The sequence below is a fragment of a genome (assembly GCF_019968985.1).
Source record: "MAG: Porospora cf. gigantea B chromosome Unknown PgB_NODE_5612_length_1837_cov_332.633, whole genome shotgun sequence".
Taxonomy (NCBI): Eukaryota; Apicomplexa; class Conoidasida; order Eugregarinorida; family Porosporidae; genus Porospora; species Porospora cf. gigantea B.
This window is the reverse complement of record NW_027179111.1, coordinates 1-1,837: the sequence shown is the minus strand read 5'-3', so window position 1 is coordinate 1,837 and position 1,837 is coordinate 1. Positions and strand designations below refer to the sequence as shown.

Genomic DNA, 1,837 nt, shown 5'->3' with positions numbered 1-1,837 from the left:
GGTGTTTGCATTCTCTTAACTTATCCTCTTTGTGTCAACTCATTTGCACTCGAGTGATTAGTGTAACAATTCGACTACTCGGGACCATATGTCTGGAGACAGCAAGAGCTCACGGTCCTGAGCATCCTAGATCATGCGACGAGATGGGCTGAATGGGTGTTGTGCCCTGATTTCAGAACCCAGACCTTGGCCCACCTACTGTTGTGTCATTGGATCTCGCGGTTTGGGCCACCCCGAGCGTTCCTCTCAGACGCCGATCCTGTGATGGCCTCACAAGCTGCAGCTGATTTCTACGCCAGCTTTGATATAAGAAAAATAACTACCGCACCATACGCGCCATGGTCCAACGGTATGGTGGAGGCGAACAACAAGATGTCGCAGAAGGCACTTCAGTGAAGCCTTGGCTTTAGCTGCTATGGCCTACAGAGCGACCCCTCACACTGCATTGGGAATCTCTCCGGCGGAGGCACTCACCGGAGAAGAGATTGCCCTGCCAGCAGACAGTGACTACCGCACATGGTTCGTGGGGAACCAAGCGAGACTAAATGCCCTGAGGCGCTTGCGAATCGAGTTGCGCCAAGTGGACCTAGCTAAAGCAGAGAAGGGAGCAGCTACCCGGCTGAAACTGCAAAGAGCTCCACTGATTAAAGGAGACTGGGTACTGTGCTTGCTGCGACCAGGCCAAGCCAAATTGGAGCGCGGCATGTGGGGAAGCAAGCTCGCACCGAAGTGGACGCGACCGGCAAAGATCCTAGAGATCTACGGGGTGAAGACCAGTCACGAGTGGTGTCTACGCAGATCTGCGGAGCTTCCAGGTCAACCCCAGAGTAATGACGCCAGCACTGATGGGGGCTACGCCCCCAGGAGGGGGTCTGACGTAGGTGCTGACGTCACAGGCGTCAGTACGGATAAATGATTTTTTTCGGGATTACGAGTCAACCACTGATTTCAGATGACGGGAGACGAGACAGGAATCTGTGTCGCAGTATCTAGAAATTATCCATACTCTGAGAACACCACGCAGAGCTAATCACAACAATATCTCATCAGGTGAACGTGTTAGAAGTGAAAGCGAAAAACATATAATTGGAACAGAGCAATCCTTGCTTTCCGGTCGCTAGACACAAAGCTCACACAGTCGCAGACTTACAGATACATTTTGTCGTATTCGTCGAATATCTGAGAACACCACGCAGAGCTAATCACAACAATATCTCATCAGGTGAACGTGTTAGAAGTGAAAGCGAAAAACATATAATTGGAACAGAGCAATCCTTGCTTTCCGGTCGCTAGACACAAAGCTCACACAGTCGCAGACTTACAGATACATTTTGTCGTATTCGTCGAATATCTCAAAAGCTGAAGAGCAACCGCAGTTTCACTGCCATATGCTTCTTAATGATGACATTCCTTGGGTTACCGAACGTAAGCACATCACTATGTAGAGTAAAAAAATGATTTAATAGTATCACTCACCCTTCTTTGGGTAGTGTGCGGTCCCCAGCTTTTGAGATAAAGTGTTATATCGACGAATACGATATAGTGTATATCTGGCGCTCTACCGACTGAGCTAAAGCGGCACATACCGACTGAGCTAAAGCGGCACACAGATGAAGATGATCGACTTCATGGTGAGATGCATTCCCTCAAGCGAGTTTTTCATTCCGTGCGCGTGGCTAAATACATTACCACAAGCGTTACATTACTACAAGAGAGTGTATAACACTTCCGGCAGCGGATGTGCTTTTCGAACTCCATATAAGACCGTTCCGGCTCGACTTGATGCACAGAGCAGCCAGCAGGTGGCTGGATCGCCAAAGCGCAAGGTACTCACTCT

General features: G+C 49.4%; 1 protein-coding gene across 1 annotated transcript; it reads left to right on the top strand.

Moving 5' to 3' along the window:
- Positions 1-415: 415 nt before the first annotated feature.
- On the top strand, positions 416-916 carry KVP17_003560 (uncharacterized protein; the record flags this gene model as incomplete). The annotated part of the gene is made up of 1 exon (XM_068521009.1): positions 416-916. One exon carries the CDS (start codon positions 416-418, stop codon positions 914-916), a length of 501 nt encoding a protein of 166 aa, XP_068373143.1.
- Positions 917-1,837: the final 921 nt, after the last annotated feature.